The sequence below is a fragment of the Bombina bombina genome, chromosome 3, assembly GCF_027579735.1.
Source record: "Bombina bombina isolate aBomBom1 chromosome 3, aBomBom1.pri, whole genome shotgun sequence".
NCBI classification, from domain to species: domain Eukaryota; kingdom Metazoa; phylum Chordata; class Amphibia; order Anura; family Bombinatoridae; genus Bombina; species Bombina bombina.
Window position 1 is genome coordinate 624,257,581 of NC_069501.1, and position 21,515 is coordinate 624,279,095.

At 40.0% G+C, this 21,515-nt stretch overlaps 1 protein-coding gene across 1 annotated transcript in view; it reads right to left on the reverse strand.

Moving 5' to 3' along the window:
• The window catches only part of ZBTB8OS (zinc finger and BTB domain containing 8 opposite strand), a 115,503-nt gene that overhangs the window by 54,119 nt on the left and 39,869 nt on the right, over positions 1–21,515 (reverse strand). The window contains exon 2 of the mRNA XM_053707266.1: positions 11,246–11,270. Coding sequence (XP_053563241.1) covers positions 11,246–11,270 — 25 coding nt within the window. The remainder of the gene's footprint in view (positions 1–11,245; positions 11,271–21,515) is intronic.

Consider the following 21,515-nt stretch of genomic DNA (forward strand, 5'->3'; position numbering starts at 1 on the left):
CAGAAGCTTAATTTTTGAAAGCCCAAGAAGAGGAGACAGCTCTAGTGGAATAAGCCGTAATTCTCTCATTAGGCTGCTGTCCAGCAGTCTCATAAGCAAAACAAATCAAACTTCTCAACCAGAGAGAAAGAGTAGTAGAAGCGGCCTTCTGGCCCTTACGTTTTCAAGAGAAAACAACGAACAGGGAAGAAGACTGACGAAAATCTTAAGTAGCTTTTAAGTAAAATTTTAGAGTGCGCACAACATCCAAGTTATGCAAAAGGCGTTCCTTATGAGAAGGATTAGGACAAAAAGAAGAACATCAATTTCCTGATTAATGTTTCGAATCGACACCACCTTAGGGAGAAACCCCAATTTAGTACGAAGGACCGCCTTATCTGCATGAAAGATAAGGTACAGGGAATAACACTGCAGAGCTGAAAGCTCAGAAACTCTGCAAGTGGAAGAAATAGCAAGGAGAAACAAAACCTTCCAAGATAACATTTTTATATCAACAACATGCATTGGCTCAAATGGAGCCTGCTGCAAAACTTTAAGAACAAGATTAAGGCTCCAAGGAGGAGCAAAAGGTTTAAACAAAGGCCTGATTCTGACCAGGGCCTGTACAAAAACTTGAACATCTGGTAAGTCTGCCAGAAGTTTGTGCAAAAGGATAGATAATGCAGAAATCTGACCCTTCAATGTACTGACTGACAAACTTTTCTCCAGGCCATCTGAAGAAAAGATAAAATACGGGGAATACTCCCCCGGCTCCAGGAGAAGCCCTTAGATTTGCATCAATAAAGATATTTAAGCCATACCTTATGGTAAATCTTGCGAGTAACAGGTTTCGAGACTGAAGCATAGTATCAATGACCGCTTCAGAAAAATCACGTCTAGAGAGAACTAGACGTTCAATCTGCAAGCAGTCAGCTTCAGAGAATCCAGATTTGGATGGAGGAAAGGACACTGAATTAGAAGGTCCTTCCTCAGAGGTAACCTTCAAGGAGGAAGAGATGACATCCTTACTAGGTCCGCGAACCAGATCCTGCAAGGCCAAACAAGTGCTATTAGAAATACTGATGCTCTCTCCTGTTTGATACAAGCAATGACTTGTGGAAGGAGAGCAAACGGAGGAAACAGGTATGCTAGAGAGAAAACCCAAGGAACTGCTAGAGCATCTATCAGAACGGCCTGAGGATCTCGACCTTGAACCGTACTTTGCAACGTTGGCGTTTTGGCGGGACGCCATCAAATGCAACTCCGGAACTCCCCACCTGAGGGTTATCTGAGAGAACACTTTCGGATGGAGAGCCCACTCCCCTGGATGAAAAGTCTGTCTGCTCAGGAAATCTGCTTCCCAATTTTCCACTCCTGGAATGTGGATGGCAGATAGGAGACAGTCGTGAGCTTCCGCCCAAAGAAGAATGTCACCTCCTTCATGGCCAAGGAGCTCAGAGTTCCTCCCTGGTGGTTGATGTAAGCCACTGAGGTGATGTTGTCCGACTGGAATCTGATAAATCGGGCTAAAGATAATTGAGGCCATGCTGTCAAGGAATTTAAGATTGCCCTCAACTCCAAGATGTTTATGGTAAGAGAAGACTCTTCCAGAGACCACAGGCCCTGAGCTTTCAGAGAACCCCAAACAGCTCCCCAGCCCGATAGGCTGGCATCCGTAGTTACAATCAACCAGGAAGGTCTCAGGAAGCAAGTGCCCCGTCATCAGACCAATCACCTCAATGCATTGAGCCCCTGGTGGATGAAAGGCAGACAGGAGAGAAAGGCAAGCAGTTTGGATTTTCTGGCATCCGTCAGGAAAATCTTCATGGACAAGGAATCTATGATAGTTCCTAGGAAACACACTCTTGTAGAAGGAACTACAGAACTATTCTGCAGATTCACTTTCCACCCGTGGGAACGTAGCAAAAACAACATCTCTGTATGAGATTTTGCTAGTTAAAAAAAAAAAGTGACGCCTGAACCAAGATGTCGTCTAGATAAGGCGCCACTGCAATTCCCTGGGATCTGATCACTGCTAATATTGCTCCCAGAACCTTTGTGAAAATTCTGGGAGCCATGGCAAGACAAAATGGAAGGGCAATAAACTTTAAATGCTTGTCCAGAAAGGCAAGTCTTAGAAACTGGTGATGATCCCTGTGAATGAGAACATGTAAGTATGCGTCCTTCAGGTCTATGGCCATCATGAACTGACCTTCCTGGACCAAGGGAAGAATGGAACGAATAGTTTCCATCTGGAAGGACGGAACCTTTAGGATCTTGTTGAGACATTTTAAATCTAGGATGGGACAAAAGGTTCCCTCCTTTTTGGGAACCACAAATAGATATGAATAGAATCCTAGACCTTGTTCCTTTAGAGGGACTGGTACAATAACTCCCAGGGAGGAAAGGTCCTTTAAGCAATTTAAGAAGGCCTCCCTCTTTACCTGGTTTGATGATAATCTTGACAGGAGAAATCTGCCCCCCCCCCCACCTGATCCAAAATCGGATTGGGGTGGACCCTTCATGCTGATTTGAAGTCAGCAGAAGGCTTTTTGTTTTCCCTTGTTCCAGGGCTGACTGGATTTCCAAGTGGACCTGGATTGGTCTGGTTTAGAAGAGAAAGAGGAGGACTTTTGCCCCTTAAAGTTGCCAAAATTAGAAGTTTGTCGACCCCTAGGCCTTTTCTTCCTGTCCTGAGGTAAGAAAGATCACTTTCCACCAGACCAGGTCCAAACAGAGTTTTACCCTTATAAGGTAAAGCTAAAAGTTTGGCCTTTAAAGAAACATCAGCTGACCAAGATTTTAACCACAGAGCCCTGTGGGCTAGGACAGTGAAGCTAGACATCTTAGCTCCCAGTCTAATCATTTGCATGTTGGCATCACAGATAAAAGGTATTGGCCAATTTAAGAGCTTTGATCCTATCTTGGATCTCATCTTCCATTGTTTCCTCAGAAATAAGATCAGACAAGGCATTGCACCAATAAGATGCTGCTCCCGCAACCGTGGCAATACTTGCTGCAGGTTGCCACTGTAATCCTTGATGGATGTACATCTTTTTTAAGTAAGCCTCTAGTTTCTTATCCATTGGATCCTTAAAAGAGCAACTATCCTCAATAGGAATGGTAGTTCTCTTAGCAAGAGTAGAAATAGCTACTTCTACCTTAAGTACAGTTCGCCATGAGTCAGGAATAAAGTCTGCAACAGGAAACCTCTTTTTAAAAACAGGGGAAGGGAAAAAGGGAACCCCTGGCTTATACCATTCCTGAGCTATAATTTCAAACATCTTCCTTGGAACAGGAAAAACCTCCTAAGAAGATAGAGAATCATAAACTCTATCCAGTTTAGAAGACTTAGTAGGGTTGACAGAAACCAAAGGTTCAGAGTCATCCAAAATAGTTAGAACCTCCTTCAGTAGTAACCGGAGGTGTTCAAGTTTAAATCTAAAATGTACTTCTTCAGATTCTGAAGATGTTTCTGCTAAACTGTCAGAGTCTGAGATTTCACCCTCAGAAGGTACTGAAGGCAAATGTTTAGATTTCCTCTTACACTTACCAGAAGAAGGGAAACCAGATAAAGCCGCAGCTACTGCTTTAGTAATCCGAGCGTCAAAATCCCCAGGTAAATAAACACCCCCAGGTGGTTGAGAGGACACAAAAGGCACAGTATGAGACAATTAATGCTTGGGACGTTTGAGGAGAAAGCTGAGGCATGTCACGCACAGCAATATCCTGAGAGACACTTGGCTCAGAAGGGAGAATTTTTTCTTTAAATTTTAACATTTTTGCTAAACATGAGGAACAAAACTGCATTGGTAGGGCAATCTGATTCTGTAAACATTTATCCAGAGAGATGGGCTGATCCTGTTCTGAGTCCATAGCTCAAAAGGACAGGTCCCACTAGTAATAACAAGATTGATTAACAAAAAAAAAAAAAAAAATTTTCCTTTCTTTTAATGAGAAATATAATGTTTATGAAAATAAACTTCAGACAAGTTATATGAAGCTCCTACTGGAGAGATAACCCCACTAGGAAGAAGAAGCGGTGAACAGTCAGCTAAACGATTCTCAACTGGAGTTACTCTGATCGGCAACATAACTAAGCTGACACCTCTCCTCATCCGCTTCAATCCAACACTCTGAGTTCACGAAGGTCCCCTCCGTAAAACCGGAAGTGCGGAAGTCATGTGAGCGGCCGGGAAAACTAACTGCGCCACACATAAGAGTGCGAAAAAACATAATTTATGTAAGAACTTACCTGATAAATTCATTTCTTTCATATTAGCAAGAGTCCATGAGCTAGTGACGTATGGGATATACATTCCTACCAGGAGGGGCAAAGTTTCCCAAACCTCAAAATGCCTATAAATACACCCCTCACCACACCCACAATTCAGTTTAACGAATAGCCAAGAAGTGGGGTGATAAGAAGGAGCGAAAGCATCAAAAATAAGGAATTGGAATAATTGTGCTTTATACAAAAAAAATCATAACCACCACAAAAAAGGGTGGGCCTCATGGACTCTTGCTAATATGAAAGAAATGAATTTATCAGGTAAGTTCTTACATAAATTATGTTTTCTTTCATGTAATTAGCAAGAGTCCATGAGCTAGTGACGTATGGGATAGCAGATACCCAAGATGTGGAACTGCCACGCAAGAGTCACTAGAGAGGGAGGGATAAAATAAAGACAGCCAATTCCGCTGAAAAATTAATCCACTACCCAAATCAAAAGTTTCAATTTCTATAATGAAAAAAACTGAAGTTATAGGCAGAAAAATCAAACTGAAACAGCTGCCTGAAGTACCATGCTACCAAAACTGCTTCTAAAGAAGAGAAAACATCAAAATGGTAGAATTTAGTAAAAGTATGCAAAGAAGACCAAGTCATTGCTTTGCAAATCTGATCAACAGAAGCTTCATTCTTAAAAAGCCCAGGAAGTAGAAACTTACCTAGTAGAATGAGCCGTAATCCTCTGAGGCGGGAATCAACCCGACTCCAAATAAGCATGATGAATCAAAAGTTTAACCAAGATGCCAAAGAAATGGCAGAAGCCTTTTGACCTTCCTAAAAACCAGAAAAGATAACAAATAGAGTAGAAGTCTGTCTGAAATCTGAATAGCTTCAACATAGGATTTCAAAACTCTTACCATATCCAAAGAATGTAAGAATCTTACCAAAGAAGTTTTAGGATTAGGACACAAGGAAAAAGACAATAATTCCTCCCTAATGTTGTTAGAATTCACAACTTTAGGTAAAAATTGAAATGAGGACAGCAAAAACCACCTTATCCTGATGAAAAATCAGAAAAAGGAGATTCACAAGAAAGAACAGATAATTAAAAAACTGTTCTAGCTGAAGAGATGTCTAAAAAGAACAATACTTTCCATGAAAGTAATTAATGTCCAGAGAAAGCATATGCTCAAACAAAAGAGCCTGTAAAGCCTTCAGAACCAAAATAAGACTCCAAGGAGGAGAAATTGGCTTAATGACAGGTTTGATACAAACCAAAGCCTGAACAAAATAATGAATATCAGGAAGTTTAGCAATCTTTCTGTGAAAAAGAACAGAAAGAGCAGAGATTTGTCCTTTCAAAGAACTTGCAGACAAACCCTTAATCCAAACCATCCTGAAGAAATCGTAAAATTCTAGGAATTCTAAAAGAATGCCAAGAGGATTTATGAGAACACCACCAAGAAATGTAAGTCTTCCAAACTCGATAATAAATCTTTCTAGAGACAGATTTACGAGCCTGTAACATAGTATTAATCACTGAGTCAGAGAAACCTCTATGACTAAGAATCAAGCGTTCAATCTCCATACCTTGAAATTTAATGATTTGAGATCCTGATGGAAAAAATGGGCCTTGAGATAGAAGGTCTGGTCTTAACGGAAGTGTCCAAGGTTGGTAACTGGCCATCCGAATGAGATTCGCATACCAAAACCTGTGAGGCCATGCTGGAGCCACCAGCAATACAAACTAACGCTCCATTAGAATTTTGGAAATCACTTTTGGAAGAAGAACTAGAGGCAGAAAGATATAGGCAGAATGATAATTCCAAGGAAGTGTCAATGCATACAACTACTTCCGCCTAAGGATCCCCGGACCTGAATAGGCCCCTGGGAAGTTCTTTGTTTAGATGAGATGCCAACAGATCTATTTCTGGAAGCCCTCACATCTGAAAAATTGAAAAACATATCTGGATAAAGAGACCATTCTCCCGGATGTAAAGCTTGATTAACAGAGATAATCCGATTCCCAAATGTCTATACCTTGGAAAAAAAACACAGAATTTAGATAGGAGCTGGATTTAGCCCAAGTAAATATCTGAGATACTTCTGTCACAGCCTAAGGACTGATAGTCCCACCCTGATGATTGACATACGCCACAGTTGTGACATTGTCTGAAAAAAACAGTAAACGTCTCCTCTTCAAAAAGAAACCAAACTGAAGAACTCTGAGAATGCACGGAGTTCCAAAATATCAAATGGTAATCTCGCCTCCTGAGATTTCCAAACCCCTTGTGCTGACAGAGATCCTCAGACAGCCTCCCAACCTAAAAGACTTGCATCTGTAGAGATCATGGTCCAGGTTGAAAGAATCGAAGAGACCTGTAGAACTAAATGATGGTGATCTTAACCACCGAATCAAAGATAGTTAAACATTAGGATTCGAAGATATAAAAGTGATATCCTAGAATCCCTGCACCATTATTCAGCATAAAAAAAATGGAAAGGTTTTCTATGAAAATGAGCAAAGGGAATCGAATCCAATGCTGCAGCCATTAGACCTAAAACATCTATGCATATATAGCAACTGAAGGAAATAATAGAGACTGAAGGTTCCGACAGACGGAACCCAATACAATTGTCACTTGTCTGTTAGAGACAAAGACATTGACACAAACTATCTGGAAACCTAAAAAAGGTGACCCTTGTGTGAGGAATCAAGAGCTTTTGATAAAAAGATCCTCTAACCATGTCTTGAAAAAAACAAAGTGAATCGGATGAGATTCCGCAGAACGAAAAGACTGAGCCAGTACCACGAGACTGTCCAAATAAGGAACACTGAGAACCTTGAAAAGATTCTTAGTACTGTCGCTAGACCAGAAGGAAAAGCAACAAATTGGTAATGCTTGTCAACAAAAGAGAATCTCAAAAAATAAAAAAAAATAATCTGAATGAAAACAGAAAATGAAGATATTCATCTATTATATCTAACGTAAACAAATAATGCTATCACTGACCAAAAAAGGCAGAATAGACCATATAAACACCAATCTAAAAGATGGTACATTTATATGACAATTCAAAAGATTTTCTATCTTTGGAACAATGAATAGTTTTGAATAAAACCCCAAAACCCAGTTCCTAAAAATGGAACTGAAATAAATACCCCAGAAGATTCCAGGTCTGAGCAGCGCTTGAGCCCCAACGGGTGATCAGCCGCGCTTCAACACTACCCAAAATATATAGGACTGAAACACACTTAAGGAAAGTGTTAGCCTTACTGGAATAGCTGGAATATAATAGAGAAGAAAAAAAAAAAAAAGACTTCTCACAGACGGTTTTACTCTGAATCTTATTCTGTACCCAAAATCTAAGAAATTTCAAAAAAATCTTAACCTGCCCCTTACCAGCCAAGCTGGAATATGGCACATACATGCAAATTTAGGGAGCTGACTTTGAACTAAAAAACTTCCAATTAAAAACATGATACTTGGGTAAGAATTTAGGATTTTGTTCCTTAGTAAGAACAACCAAACTAAAATAAGCTTAAAGTTTTAGTTTTAGAACTCAATCTTGAAGCCCAGAGTAACAGTTAAGAATTGAATCCAATTATGAACCAAATAATTGATTATCTTGGAAAAAAAGAAATATGGATTTTTTTAGAAATCACAAAATTCTTCTAGCTAAAACAGCTAAAGACATAGATTAAACCTCATTTGCGAAAATATTCAATAAAATGAAGACACAAATGAAATTATTAGCATGTTAATCAAGTTAAAGGACCAATCAACACACTGGACTTGCATAATCAACAAACGCAAGACAACAAGACAATGCAACAGCACCCAGTCTGAACCTCAAATGAGCAGCAGACTTTGTCCCTTTAACAATGCTAAATAAAACATAATCTGATACTTGATCTTAAAGTAAACAGAAAAATTAAGCAATTGCAACATCATCCAAATAAATTACAGGTCCAAGAAAAGTACCTGAAAATAAATAATTTTCCTTAAATAAGATACAACCATCTAAAGGAAAATAAATACTATTTTGCTATAGAAACAATAGCATATTTAGCAGGATTAGAGATAGCCCCAATAAATTGGAGAACCCTCAAAATTGAAATTAACTGCCGGCAAAGAATATAATTTAAAACCCTTGAAGAAGGAATAAAAGAAAATTCTCAGCCTATTCCATTCCCTAGTATCAGGAACTGGAAAAAAACCTCTGAAAACACAGAAGATTAAATAAGCAGAAATAAAATGTTAGCTAGTCTTGAAAAATAACTAGTTACCTCAATATCCAAAATAATCAACACCTTTTCAACAAAGAACACGTACTCTAATAAAAATAAAAAAGTAGATTTGTTAGTGTCAATATCTGATGAAGAAAAGTCTGAATGAGAAAAAACATCATCAGAGAAGGATAATTCAGTATGTTGTTGGTCATTTGAAACTTCATCAATTTAAAAAGAAGTTTGAAAAAGACCTAAAAATTTTATTAGAAGGTGCGATGTCAGACAAAGCCTTTAACATAGAATCAGAAAAATATTCTTATAAATTTTCTAAGTATATCTTGTACATAAGATGTAAAAAGAATAGCAATACATAAAGCATAAATACTAATGGATTCTGCATGTAAAAGTTTATCATGATAACTTATTACAAACCATAGCTAAAGATAAACATTCATAACATTTAAAATAAATGAACTTAGCTTTGGTAGGACTGAACTCAGTCAACAGGAATCCTTCAGCATGTTTTGAAACAGGAACAGTGTACGAAAAATCTTGCAATATGTAATAGAAAAAAACAACATATAAAGCAAAATTATCAAATTCCTTAAAAGTGAGACTTAAATAATGTGAGAAAAAAGTAGAACAAAAAAGACGCCCACATTTTTGGCGCCAAATATGACGCCCACATTTTTTGGTGCAAAGTACAACGCCCATATTTTTTGGCGCCAAGTATGACACCATATCCTCTGACGCCGAAACCGACGCCCACATTTTTTGGCGCAAAAAATCGTCTGAATACACATGCGTCAAAAAAATGACTTTTAACTGAATACAACTTCCGGCGTCAACTACGGCGCCGGAAATGACCACATTTTGGGCCAAAAAAAGTTCGCGCCAAGAATGATGCAATAAAATGAATCATTTTCTGCCCCCGCGAGCCTAACAGCCTGCAGGGAAAAATAGTCAATTGAAAATTTTCAAGGTAAGAAAAAATATTCATTCATATGCATTATCCCAAATAATGAAACTGACAGTCTGAATTTAAGGAATATTGATTATCCTGAATCATGGCAAATATAAGTTTAAAGACATATATAGAACTTTACATATAAAGTGCCCAACCATAGCTTAGAGTGTCACAAAAAATAAGACTTACTTACTCCAGGACACTCATCTACATATAGTAGATAGCCAAACCAGTACTGAAACGAGAATCAGTAGAGGTAATGGTATATAAGAGTATATCGTCGATCTGAAAAGGGAGGTAGGAGAAGAAATCTCTACGACCGATAACAGAGAACCTATGAAATAGATCCCCTAGAGGAAGACCATCTTATTCAAATAGGCAATACTCTCTTCACATCCCTCTGACATTCACTGCACTCTGAGAGGAAAACCGGGCTTCAGCCTGCTGCGAAGCGCATATCAACGTAGAATGTAGCACAAACTTACTTCACCACCTCCATGGGAGGCAAAGTTTGTAAAACTGAATTGTGGGTGTGGTGAGGGGTGTGTTTATAGGCATTTTGAGGTTTGGGAAACTTTGCCCCTCCTGGTAGGAATGTATATCCCATACGTCACTAGCTCATGGACTCTTGCTAATTACATGAAAGAAAACAAACAGCTGCATAAGTTTAAAAGCTGTCAGCCCTCTCTGCAGTTTTAAGCTAGTATAAATCCAGCACAAGAATAATTTGCCTCCCTCATATGTTCCAAGACCTTATAAGGTAACTGTATGCAGTACACTCTGCCAAGAATGAGAGAAATAAACCCCTTAAGTCTCTCTTTTGTCCTCGTACCATAAAGTGCCAAATATTACTTTAGGATCTATTGACTCCCAATAAAAGCTTCCCCAACCCAGTACCCCTAAGACAATAGGGTAACTATGTCCCATAATGTGATACATTAGAGGGTAAGTGCTGTCCTTCTTAAGAGAGTCACATAGGTGTGACAGCCACTGCACTCCCTGTCATGGACCTGTAGTAAAAGAAAGAGCAGAGTAACCAATCCTGGCTTTATACAAAGGGGTAGCAAAATTGTTAGAAGTAAAGCAAAGACTACCTTGCTGCCTTCTAACTGCTAAAAGCCTCTTACTAAAGAGATTGACATGGACACAGCTAAACCCCAATTCTTGCTTGCAGGGAAAAGTAGCCATAAAAGGATTAAATATCTTCAGGCACCGTCTTCGCACATCCTCCATTGACAGATGCAAAGAGAATGACTGGGGATTATGGGTAAGGGAAGGTACACTTGACAGCTTTGCTGAGGTGCTCTTTGCCTCCTGTTGCTGGCCAGGAGTTGAATATCCCACTAGTAATTGGAATGACGTTGTGGACTCATCCATGTCATAGGAAAGAAAATAGGGAATAGAGGAATCCAATAAACTATGTTCGCCGATGAGGAAATGAGCCAAAAATGTGCTATTGCGATTGCATTTAATCCAAAAATGACCCTTTAGGACAGAAAAATAGGCAAAAAAGTCCTCTGCCGATAGACTGATTGACCCATTCATTTTTATCGTACATTTATATCCTGGATTCATATGATACTTTATTACACTTTAATGTAAGTCATTGTGTTTTATTGTAGCATATTTTATATTTTCTTTGTTTTTGTGATAAAAAAAACACCCTCCATAACGTTTACCTTTATATATAATATACAGAAAAACAGGTGCTGCACAAAGTACTAGATCAAGATACACAAAAGGCATGCTAACAACTGTAGTATAAGTAACCAAAGCAGATACAGAAAATGCTTACTACTGGAGATATGATTCAGATAAGAAAAAGTATACATACTGAACGTCTGCTGTGTGATCCAAATCTGAAAAATAAGAGACAATTAATTGTGTGAACCTGTAAGACACAGTGTCTGCAGTTTTGCCAATACTTAATAGAGGGGGTTTGGACAAAAGCCTGGTTTTGTTTGTATGAAACAAGATCTAAAACACTAAAATTTAAAATCGCCATCTGTAACGATCTGGCATCTGCCTTCATATGGAACCTGAACACAGATGGTGCTCCAGGTTCCATATGCAAGCAGATGCCTGGAGCACAGGAACAGTAAGCAAAGTATATATACACGTCATTATGGGTTAAGAGGTTAAAGGCACATTCTAGTCAAAATTAAACTTTCATGATTCAGATAGGGCATGCAATTTTTTTTAAATCATTTATTCTAGAACCAGCAGTATAAAAAAAGAAAAAAAATATGAACAAAAAATTTGCGCCATACAAAGCCAGTAGATAGTAAGGTCATAATAGACAAGCATATTATAACATTAACATTGTTTTAGGTCACAACTTGATTAAATTAAACACGTTATACTGCCTGGGTCATTTTATTTCCATATTAGTGATTACCATATACCCAAAAGTACTAGCTCTGATTTCCTAAACAGGAATATTACATGGTCAATCTCAGTAGTCGGGAGTGATTTGATAAATGCTGCCCATTTATTGAAGAATTGTCCAATATCTGATTCAGTGTCTATATTGGTATATAAATAGTTTTAAATCTCCGGGATAGTTAGGATCTCTCTCGTTAACCATTTTTTAAAGATTAAGTGCCTAGCTGCCAGGAGAGCTATAGTTATTAGTTTTTCATTAGGTTGGTAATCCTCATGGTTTTTTAAGCAAAATAAAACAAGGACCAGTGATAGTGCCAGAGGGGGGGGGGGGGGGGGGGTGGAGCTTAAGTGAGGAGTTCAACCAGAATTCTAGTTTCCACCAAAAATGTCTAATCTTTGGACAATTCCATAACATGTGCAGAAGATCGGCTGCTAAAAGAGAACATTTGGAGCATTTATTAAAATTTGGATTCTGCAACTTAAAGGGACAGTTTACTCAAATTTTCTCCCCTTTAATTTGTTCCCAATGATCCACTTTACCTGCTGGAGTGTATTAAATTGTTTACAAGTAGCTCCTTTACCCTTATATTGGCATTTGAAATTGTTAATTTAGTATGTGGTATCCCCACCTATTCTGAAAGTTTGTGGCCGCGCGTACCAGCTATAGATAAGCTTTGTAAACACAGCCAGCAGAAGAAATTACACTCCCAGTGTGATAAAGCAGAGATAAGGTAATAAAATGTTGATTTTCCATTGTTCTCTCAAAGCATTGGTGATTGTTTTAAGGACAGATATAAGATAAAGAAGCAGGTATATGTGCACAATGTGATACAGTAATGAGATCTGATTATACCTACAAGCTCAACCTATTTTATTAGGTTGTGGCTTCAAAACACAAAATCAGAGCTTTAATATACAGAAATAAACCTTAAAAAGCTAATTTTCATACATTTTTTACTCTGCATTTGGTAAAAAAAGCAATTGTAAACACATTAAGGGAAAAACATAATTTATGCTTACCTGATAAATTCCTTTCTTCTGTTGTGTGATCAGTCCACGGGTCATCATTACTTCTGGGATATAACTCCTCCCCAACAGGAAATGCAAGAGGATTCACCCAGCAGAGCTGCATATAGCTCCTCCCCTCTACGTCAGTCCCAGTCATTCGACCAAGAATCAACGAGAAAGGAGTAACCAAGGGTGAAGTGGTGACTGGAGTATAATTTAAAAGATATTTACCTGCCTTAAAACAGGGTGGGCCGTGGACTGATCACACAACAGAAGAAAGGAATTTATCAGGTAAGCATAAATTATGTTTTCTTCTGTTATGTGTGATCAGTCCACGGGTCATCATTACTTCTGGGATACCAATACCAAAGCAAAAGTACACGGATGACGGGAGGGATAGGCAGGCTCATTATACAGAAGGAACCACTGCCTGAAGAACCTTTCTCCCAAAAATAGCCTCCGAAGAAGCAAAAGTGTCAAATTTGTAAAATTTGGAAAAAGTATGAAGCGAAGACCAAGTTGCAGCCTTGCAAATCTGTTCAACAGAGGCCTCATTCTTAAAGGCCCAAGTGGAAGCCACAGCTCTAGTGGAGTGAGCTGTAATTCTTTCAGGAGGCTGCTGTCCAGCAGTCTCATAGGCTAAACGTATTATGCTACGAAGCCAAAAAGAGAGAGAGGTAGCAGAAGCTTTTTGACCTCTCCTCTGTCCAGAGTAAACGACAAACAAGGAAGAAGTTTGGCGAAAATCTTTAGTTGCCTGCAAGTAGAACTTGAGGGCACGAACTACATCCAGATTGTGTAAAAGACGTTCCTTCTTTGAAGAAGGATGGACACAAGGATGGGACAACAATCTCTTGATTGATGTTCCTGTTAGTGACTACCTTAGGTAAGAACCCAGGTTTAGTACGCAGAACTACCTTGTCTGAGTGAAAAATCAGATAAGGGGAATCACAATGTAAGGCTGATAACTCAGAGACTCTTCGAGCCGAGGAAATAGCCATTAAAAACAGAACTTTCCAAGATAACATTTTTATATCAATGGAATGAAGGGGTTCAAACGGAACACCCTGTAAAACGTTAAGAACTAAGTTTAAACTCCATGGTGGAGCAACAGCTTTAAATACAGGCTTGATCCTAGCTAAAGCCTGACAAAAGGACTGGACGTCTGGATTTTCTGACAGACGTCTGTGTAACAAGATGGACAGAGCTGAAATCTGTCCCTTTAATGAACTAGCTGATAAACCCTTTTCTAAACCTTCTTGTAGAAAAGACAATATCCTAGCGATCCTAACCTTACTCCAGGAGTAACCTTTGGATTCGCACCAGTATAGGTATTTCCGCCATATTTTATGGTAAATCCTTCTGGTAACAGGCTTCCTAGCCTGAATCAGGGTATCAATAACCGACTCAGAAAAACCACGTTTTGATAAAATCAAGCGTTCAATTTCCAAGCAGTCAGCTTCAGAGAAGTTAGATTTTGATGTTTGAATGGACCCTGTATCAGAAGGTCCTGTCTTAGAGGTAGAGACCAAGGCGGACAGGATGACATGTCCACTAGATCTGCATACCAAGTCCTGCGTGGCCAAGCAGGTGCTATTAGAATTACTGATGCTCTCTCCTGTTTGATTTTGGCAATCAATCGAGGAAGCAGCGGGAAGGGTGGAAACACATAAGCCATCCTGAAGTTCCAAGGTGCTGTCAAAGCATCTATCAGAACTGCTCCCGGATCCCTGGATCTGGACCCGTAGCGAGGAAGTTTGGCGTTCTGGCGAGACGCCATGAGATCTATCTCTGGTTTGCCCCAACGTCGAAGTATTTGGGCAAAGACCTCCGGATGAAGTTCCCACTCCCCCGGATGAAGAGTCTGGCGACTCAAGAAATCCGCCTCCCAGTTCTCCACTCCCGGGATGTGGATTGCTGACAGGTGGCAAGAGTGAGACTCTGCCCAGCGAATTATCTTTGATACTTCCATCATTGCTAGGGAGCTTCTTGTCCCTCCCTGATGGTTGATGTAAGCTACAGTCGTGATGTTGTCCGACTGAAACCTGATGAACCCCCGAGTTATTAACTGGGGCCAAGCCAGAAGGGCATTGAGAACTGCTCTCAATTCCAGAATGTTTATTGGAAGGAGACTCTCCTCCTGATTCCATAGTCCCTGAGCCTTCAGAGAATTCCAGACAGCGCCCCAACCTAGTAGGCTGGCGTCTGTTGTTACAATTGTCCAGTCTGGCCTGCTGAATGGCATCCCCCTGGACAGGTGTGGCCGATAAAGCCACCATAGAAGAGAATTTCTGGTCTCTTGATTCAGATTCAGAGTAGGGGACAAATCTGAGTAATCCCCATTCCACTGACTTAGCATGCATAATTGCAGCGGTCTGAGGTGTAGGCGTGCAAAAGGTACTATGTCCATTGCCGCTACCATTAAGCCGATCACCTCCATGCATTGAGCTACTGACGGGTGTTGAATGGAATGAAGGACGCGGCATGCATTTTGAAGTTTTGTTAACCTGTCTTCTGTCAGGTAAATCTTCATCTCTACAGAATCTATAAGAGTCCCCAAGAATGGAACTCTTGTGAGAGGAAAGAGAGAACTCTTCTTTTCGTTCACTTTCCATCCATGCGACCTTAGAAATGCCAGAACTAACTCTGTATGAGACTTGGCAGTTTGAAAGCTTGAAGCTTGTATTAGAATGTCGTCTAGGTACGGAGCTACCGAAATCCCTCGCGGTCTTAGTACCGCTAGAAGGGCACCCAGAACCTTTGTGAAGATTCTTGGAGCCGTAGCCAATCCGAATGGAAGAGCTACAAACTGGTAGTGCCTGTCTAGGAAGGCAAACCTTAGATACCGGTGATGATCTTTGTGGATCGGTATGTGAAGGTAAGCATCCTTTAAATCCACTGTGGTCATGTACTGACCCTCTTGGATCATGGGTAAGATTGTCCGAATAGTTTCCATTTTGAACGATGGAACTCTTAGGAATTTGTTTAGAGTCTTTAAATCTAAGATTGGCCTGAAAGTTCCCTCTTTTTTGGGAACCACAAACAGGTTTGAGTAGAACCCTTGTCCTTGTTCCGACCACGGAACCGGATGGATCACTCCCATTGTTAACAGATCTTGTACGCAGCGTAGAAACGCTTCTTTCTTTATCTGGTTTGTTGACAACCTTGACAGATGAAATCTCCCTCTTGGGGGAGATAATTTGAAGTCTAGAAGGTATCCCTGAGATATGATCTCTAGTGCCCAGGGATCCTGAACATCTCTTGCCCAGGCCTGGGCGAAGAGAGAGAGTCTGCCCCCTACTAGATCCGGTCCCGGATCGGGGGCTCTCGGTTCATGCTGTCTTTGGGGCAGCAGCAGGTTTCCTGGCCTGCTTGCTTTTGTTCCAGGACTGGTTAGGCTTCCAGCCTTGCCTGTAACGAGCAACAGCTCCTTCCTGTTTTGGTGCAGTGGAGGTTGATGCTGCTCCTGTTTTGAAATTCCGAAAGGGACGAAAATTAGACTGTCTAGCCTTAGCTTTGGCCTTGTCTTGAGGTAGGGCGTGGCCCTTACCTCCCGTAATGTCAGCGATAATTTCTTTCAAACCGGGCCCGAATAAGGACTGCCCCTTGAAAGGTATATTAAGTAATTTGGACTTAGAAGTAACATCAGCTGACCAGGATTTTAGCCACAGTGCCCTGCGTGCCTGTATGGCGAATCCTGAGTTCTTAGCCGTAAGTTTGGTTAAATGTACTACGGCCTCCGAAATGAAGGAATTAGCTAGTTTAAGGACTCTAAGCCTGTCCGTAATGTCGTCTAGCGTAGAGGAACTAAGGTTCTCTTCAAGCGACTCAATCCAAAATGCTGCCGCAGCCGTAATCGGCGCGATACATGCAAGGGGTTGTAATATAAAACCTTGTTGAACAAACATTTTCTTAAGGTAACCCTCTAATTTTTTATCCATTGGATCTGAGAAAGCACAGCTATCCTCCACCGGGATAGTGGTACGCTTAGCTAAAGTAGAAACTGCTCCCTCCACCTTGGGGACCGTTTGCCATAAGTCCCGAGTGGTGGCGTCTATTGGAAACATCTTTCTAAATATTGGAGGGGGTGAGAACGGCACACCGGGTCTATCCCACTCCTTAGTAACAATTTCAGTTAGTCTCTTAGGTATAGGAAAAACGTCAGTACTCGCCGGTACCGCAAAGTATTTATCCAACCTACACAGTTTCTCTGGTATTGCAACGGTGTTACAATCGTTGAGAGCTGCTAAGACCTCCCCTAGTAGTACACGGAGGTTCTCCAATTTAAATTTAAAATTTGAAATATCTGAGTCCAATCTGTTTGGATCAGAACCGTCACCCACAGAATGAAGCTCTCCGTCCTCATGCTCTGCGAGCTGTGACGCAGTATCAGACATGGCCCTAGCATTGTCAGCGCACTCTGTTCTCACCCCAGAGTGATCACGCTTGCCTCTTAGTTCTGGTAATTTAGACAAAACTTCAGTCATAACAGTAGCCATATCTTGTAATGTTATCTGTAATGGCCGCCCAGATGTACTAGGCGCCAAAATATCACGCACCTCCCGGGCGGGAGATGCAGGTACTGTCGCGTGAGGCGAGTTAGTCGGCATAACTCTCCCCTCGCTGTTTGGTGAAATTTGTTCACATTGTACAGATTGACTTTTATTTAAAGTAGCATCAATACAGTTAGTACATAAATTTCTATTGGGCTCCACCTTGGCATTGGAACAAATGACACAGATATCTTCCTCTGAGTCAGACATGTTTAACACACTAGCAAAAAAAAAAAAAAAAAAAAAAAAAAAAACTTACAACTTGGTTATAATCTTTTTTAGCAAAAAAACGCACTGTGCCTCAAAGAGGTACTAACGATTAAATGACAGTTGAAATAATGAACTGAAAAACAGTTATAGCATCAAACTTTAAAACAACACAACTTTTAGCAAAGGTTTGTTCCCATTAGTAAAAAACAACACTAATTAAATTTGTACATAAGAAAACAAAAAAACGTTTTTTATTCACAGTCACTATAAGAATTCTCACAGCTCTGCTGAGAGAATTTACCTCCCTTCAAAGAAGTTTGAAGACCCCTGAGATCTGTCAGAGATGAACCGGATCATGCAGGAAATATAAAAGTAGCTGACTGGAATTTTTTTGATGCGTAGCAAAGAGCGCCAAAAACGGCCCCTCCCTCTCCCACACAGCAGTGAAGAGAAACGAAACTGTCACAATTAAAGCAAAAAACTGCCAAGTGGAAAATAATGCCCAAATATTTATTCACACAGTACCTCAGCAATGTAAACGATTCTACATTCCAGCAAAAACGTTTAACATGAGAATAGTTATTAAAAGGATTAGTGACCTTTAACACAGTAGTTCCGGTGAAATACCATCCCCAGAATACTGAAGTGTATACATACATGTCATTTTAACGGTATGGCAGGCTTTTCTCATCAATTCCATTCAGAAAATAAAAACTGCCACATACCTCAATGCAGATTCATCTGCCCGCTGTCCCCTGATCTGAAGCCTTTACCTCCCTCAGATGGTCGAGAACAGCAATATGATCTTAACGACTCCGGTTAAAATCATAGTAAAAAATCTCTGTCAGATTCTTCCTCAAACTCTGCCAGAGAAGTAATAACACGCTCCGGTGCTATTTTAAAATAACAAACTTTTGATTGAAGTCATAAAAACTAAGTATAATCACCATAGTCCTCTCACACATCCTATCTAGTCGTTGGGTGCAAGAGAATGACTGGGACTGACGTAGAGGGGAGGAGCTATATGCAGCTCTGCTGGGTGAATCCTCTTGCATTTCCTGTTGGGGAGGAGTTATATCCCAGAAGTAATGATGACCCGTGGACTGATCACACATAACAGAAGAAAACTATTTTACAGTATACTGTCCCTTTAAGGCCTTTTTCAGGAGTAAAGTATGATTAGTGTAAGAGTTTAAGATGTACTTCTCTCCAAGTGGCTGAGAGTGTAACCTATGATACTTTATGGATGGATGCTTGTATAAATTTAGAATCAATGTTATTCTGAGGTAGCAATATGTTCCATTCAAAGGCAATTTTTTTCTAGAATGGAGGCTCCCTTACTGGATCCAAGAAGATGGTAGCACGGAGTAATAGACACACGCTCTTTCTTGACCAGTGTGAGCCAACTTTTCAAAAAGGGATATTGGAAAGTGTTACTATTTTTTCTGAGCCAGAGAAGTTCCGATTTTGCTGTATTTACCTTGTAACCAGAAAAAGATCTGAATTGATCAATAATCCGAAGGAGTTTGGGAATACTGGTTTTAGTATTTGATAAGTATATCATCAGCGTACAGGGCTATTTTTATATCTCTTGTTTATCTATTTTAATACCCTATAGTCGGTGTCTAATCATAATTGCTAGTGGTTCAATGCAAACGTAAAAAAAAAAAAAAAAAAAAAAGAGGGGAAAAGAGGACATCCCTGACGAGTTCCTCTTCCCAGCATGATTTGTGGGGACAGAGTGTTGTTAACTATCATTTTTGTATGAGGTTGATTATACAACCTTTTAATACAATTGAGAAAGCCACCTCTGAAACCAAACTTTGTTAAAGAGGAAAAAAGATGATCATAGTGTACCGAGTCAAAAGCTTTCTCTGCGTCAATTGAAATGATAGCGAAATCAGGGATGTCCTCTCTTCCCCCCCGCAGATGCCGCCATATTCCCAAAATACTCTGACAACCAGAGCTTCTCTCATCTTCGCTGAAGAATTTTGCATATATAGAAACCCGGCTTGGTCTTTATGAATGATATGGACGCGTATAGTTCTTAGTAATATTTTACAAATACATCTGATATTTCTTCAGATTTAAAGAGAATCTTCCCCTCAATTTGGAGTTTCTCAATTAAGGGTGGCTTCTTGTCTCTTTTAACCAGATAAGCCAAGAGTTTCCCAGTTTTGTTTCCAAATCTGTAAAGTTTGGCTTGAAGTTTTAAGTCTTTTTGGGTTTCTTGGTAGATTGCAAAGGTGTCTCTTTCGCCCTTAGCTCTAATGTATTTTGCCCAGTTGACTGGTATTTTTATCAGCAGGAAGCAATTATAAGAGTTAGTAACTGATTTGATTATTTCTTTCTCTCTGAGTTTAAGTTTCCTAACAATCATTGAGTTGTATGCAATGATTTCACCTCTTAACACTGCTTTTGCAGCTTCCCAGAATAATACAGGGCGATCTAAGTATTCATGATTAAATTGGGTATATTCTTTAAATTTGTTTTTAAGCCAGCTTTTGAATTGGATGCAAGAAAGGAAAAAAACAGAATTGATGCTTACCTGATAAATTACTTTCTCTTGCGGTGTATCCAGTCCACGGATTCATCCTTACTTGTGGGATATTCTCATTCCCTACAGGAAGTGGCAAAGAGAACACACAGCAGAGCTGTCCATATAGCTCCCCCTCTGGCTCCGCCCCACAGTCATTCGACCAACGGTTAGGAGAAAAAGGAGAAACCATATGGTGCAGTGGTGACTGTAGTTTAAATAATAATTTTTAACCTGACTTAAATGGCAGGGCGGGCCGTGGACTGGATACACCGCAAGAGAAAGTAATTTATCAGGTAAGCATAAATTCTGTTTTCTCTTGCAAGGTGTATCCAGTCCACGGATTCATCTTTACTTGTGGGATACCAATACCAAAGCTTTAGGACACGGATGAAGGGAGGGAACAAGACAGGTAACCTAAACGGAAGGCACCATTGCTTGCAAAACCTTTCTCCCAAAAATAGCCTCCGAAGAAGCAAAAGTATAGAATCTGTAAAATTTGGCAAAAGTATGCAGTGAAGACCAAGTCGTTGCCTTACTAATCTGTTCAACAGAAGCCTCATTCTTGAAGGCCCAAGTGGAAGCCACAGCTCTGGTGGAATGAGCTGTAATTTGTTCAGGAGGCTGCTGACCAGCAGTCTCATAAGGCAATCGGATGATGCTTTTTAACCAGAAGGAAAGAGAGGTAGCAGTCACTTTCTGACCTCTCCTTTTACCAGAATAAACAACAAAGATGATGTTTGTCTGAAATACTTAGTTGCTTGTAAATAGAATTTTAAAGCACGAACCACATCAAGATTGTGTAAAAGCCGTTCCTTCTTAGAAGCTGGATTAGGACACAGAGAAGGAACAATGATTTCCTGATTAATGTTCTTATTAGAGACAACTTTAGGAAGAAAACCAGGTTTGGTACGCAAAAAACTACCTTATCTGCACGTAAACACCAGATAGGGTGAATTACACTGCAAAGCAGACAATTCTGAAACTCTTCGAGCAGAAGATATAGCTACCAAAAACAAAACTTTCCAAGATAATAACTTAATATCTATGGAATGTAAAGGTTCAAACGGAACCCCTTGAAGAACTGAAAGAACTAAATTTAGACTCCATGGAGGAGCCACAGGTTTAGAGACAGGCTTGATTCTAACTAACGCCTGTGCAAACGCCTGAACATCTGGTACTTCTGCCAGACGCTTGTGTAAAAGGATAGACAGAGCGGATATCTGCCCCTTTAAGGAACTAGCTGATAAACCTTTCTCCAATCCTTCTTGGAGAAAGGACAATATCCTTGGAATCCTAATTTTACTCCACGAGTAACCCTTGGATTCACACCAGCAAAGATATTTCCGCCATATCTTATGGTAAATTTTCCTGGCGACAGGTTTTCTAGCCTGGATCAGAGTATCTATGAC